Below are 1,710 nucleotides of genomic sequence, written 5' to 3' on the forward strand. Positions count from 1 at the left end.
GGTGTTGGTGGTGGACTTCTAAGTGGAAAAAATGTTTCTCATTGGTTAAGTGATAATGCGACAAAAACCAAGTTAAATTTCGAAGCAATCACATATCCCATTTCTGGAAGTGTCATCCAATTATCCAAAGTTGCAACATGTTCAACATATACATTGCGTATAAGTTGTTGAACAAAAATTTGTCCACCATATATTATCTCGTAATGAGACATGAATTCTTGAAGCTCTACCACACACTCTTGACGAATGAATGCCCAAAAGTTCTCACCCATTCCAAGTAAAGCTGCAACTGCACGATATCCACAATTACCATCCTCACCCACGTCAATAATGTCATCTATGAATTTGTGAATTTCAACCGGCAACCATTCCTTGAAGATAAGAACTCTCGGTTGTTGAACTTTGCTGACTGATGGTCGAGGTGTGAGCTTTGTTACTGATGGTCGAGGTTGTTGTACTTTATTAGAAGTTACAGTACTACATGTTTTTGTGCCACTGCATCGAACACTTGCATCCACATATTCCCACCAAGATGGCATACAATCTGTTACTATGTCGATGGACCTTCTGAATTATGCTCTTTTCAAATGATGTTATTATCTCACTGTGTTGTAATACAATCATGCTATTGATGGTTTCCCAAACACTGCATATATCACCAATGCTATCTTGTAATATCCGTTTCAAACTCCAGTGCGCCGACTCAACCCTTTGTGTTGTAGTGTTCCCAAAATGCATAACTCTATTAGTCCACGCCTCAACAAATCTTTCCTTGTGAGGAATTAACCACTGGTCATGTACATAATCATTAAAGATAGAAGAGCTACTACAAATTCCTTCAAAGTTAGCCAAATTCATGTAGTACTGAGTCTCATCATAACTGTAAACAAGAGCCTCCCATGCCTCCATTATTTGCACCTGCTTCTTTTTTGGAAAAACAGTCATCTTGCACTTTGCTTTCACATTTTTGCATACATGAAACAGGCATAATAAATTGACCGCCTTTGGAAAAACACATTCAACAACGTTCATTAAAGCAAGATCTCTATCAGTAACAATTACTTCAACTTCACCACCTGTAATCTGTTCTTTCAACATTTGTAGTGCCCATGTAAAATTATCAACACGCTCAGACTGTAGATACGCAAATCCAACACAAAATGTCATTTCTGTAGATGTAACACCAATAATTTCAAGTAATGGCATCCGATACCTACATGTCTTGTATGTGCTATCCAAAATCAATATTATGTGAAAATTATTTACAAGACTGATAGCGTCTGGATGAGTCCAAAAGATATCCCTCAACTCATTTGAACCCTCTACCTTTATCGATAGACATATTTGTCGCGTTCCATCAATGTCAAAAGATGTTGCATTTCTGTCTGTTACCTCTAAGTGATGAATGATATGCTTGACGTGCATTGTAAACTTGTTTTATTGTCGTCAAACTTGTAACATTATGATCCTTTATTGTCATCAATATGTTTCTTGGTTTGATCATATTTTTCGTCATATCACCAAGTACAACTTTCTCTTCTTGAGACAATCGACCTAAGAAAGCATGACCAGTCAGTTTTTTGGCCAATTCGTGGTTATGGACACCGCATATTACATGCAGATACCATCCATCACCAACATTTGATGGTGTACCTCTCAATCTAAAAGGACATTCACATTTTCTACTCCAAGTACTCCTCGTCGGTTTAG

The 1,710-nt window shown here is 37.4% G+C and overlaps 1 protein-coding gene across 1 annotated transcript; it reads right to left on the minus strand.

Moving 5' to 3' along the window:
* Nucleotides 1-88: 88 nt before the first annotated feature.
* LOC101492922 (PKS-NRPS hybrid synthetase cheA-like) lies at nt 89-1,167 on the minus strand. Its single transcript, XM_027336780.1, has 3 exons — nt 542-1,167; nt 153-495; nt 89-103 (listed from the first exon to the last, which is right to left on the minus strand). Exons 1-3 carry the CDS (start codon nt 1,165-1,167, stop codon nt 89-91), a joined length of 984 nt encoding a protein of 327 aa, XP_027192581.1.
* Nucleotides 1,168-1,710: the final 543 nt, after the last annotated feature.

This window comes from Cicer arietinum, chromosome 1, assembly GCF_000331145.2.
Source record: "Cicer arietinum cultivar CDC Frontier isolate Library 1 chromosome 1, Cicar.CDCFrontier_v2.0, whole genome shotgun sequence".
Lineage (NCBI taxonomy): Eukaryota > Viridiplantae > Streptophyta > Magnoliopsida > Fabales > Fabaceae > Cicer > Cicer arietinum.

Coding starts and splice junctions, on each gene's coding strand:
- LOC101492922 (XM_027336780.1), bottom strand. CDS start 1,167: ATGACATTTTGTGTTGGATTTGCGTATCTACAGTCTGAGCGTGTTGAT. Junction 496..541: donor CATCGACATAGTAACAGATT/GTATGCCATCTT, acceptor TGTTCGATGCAG/TGGCACAAAAACATGTAGTA.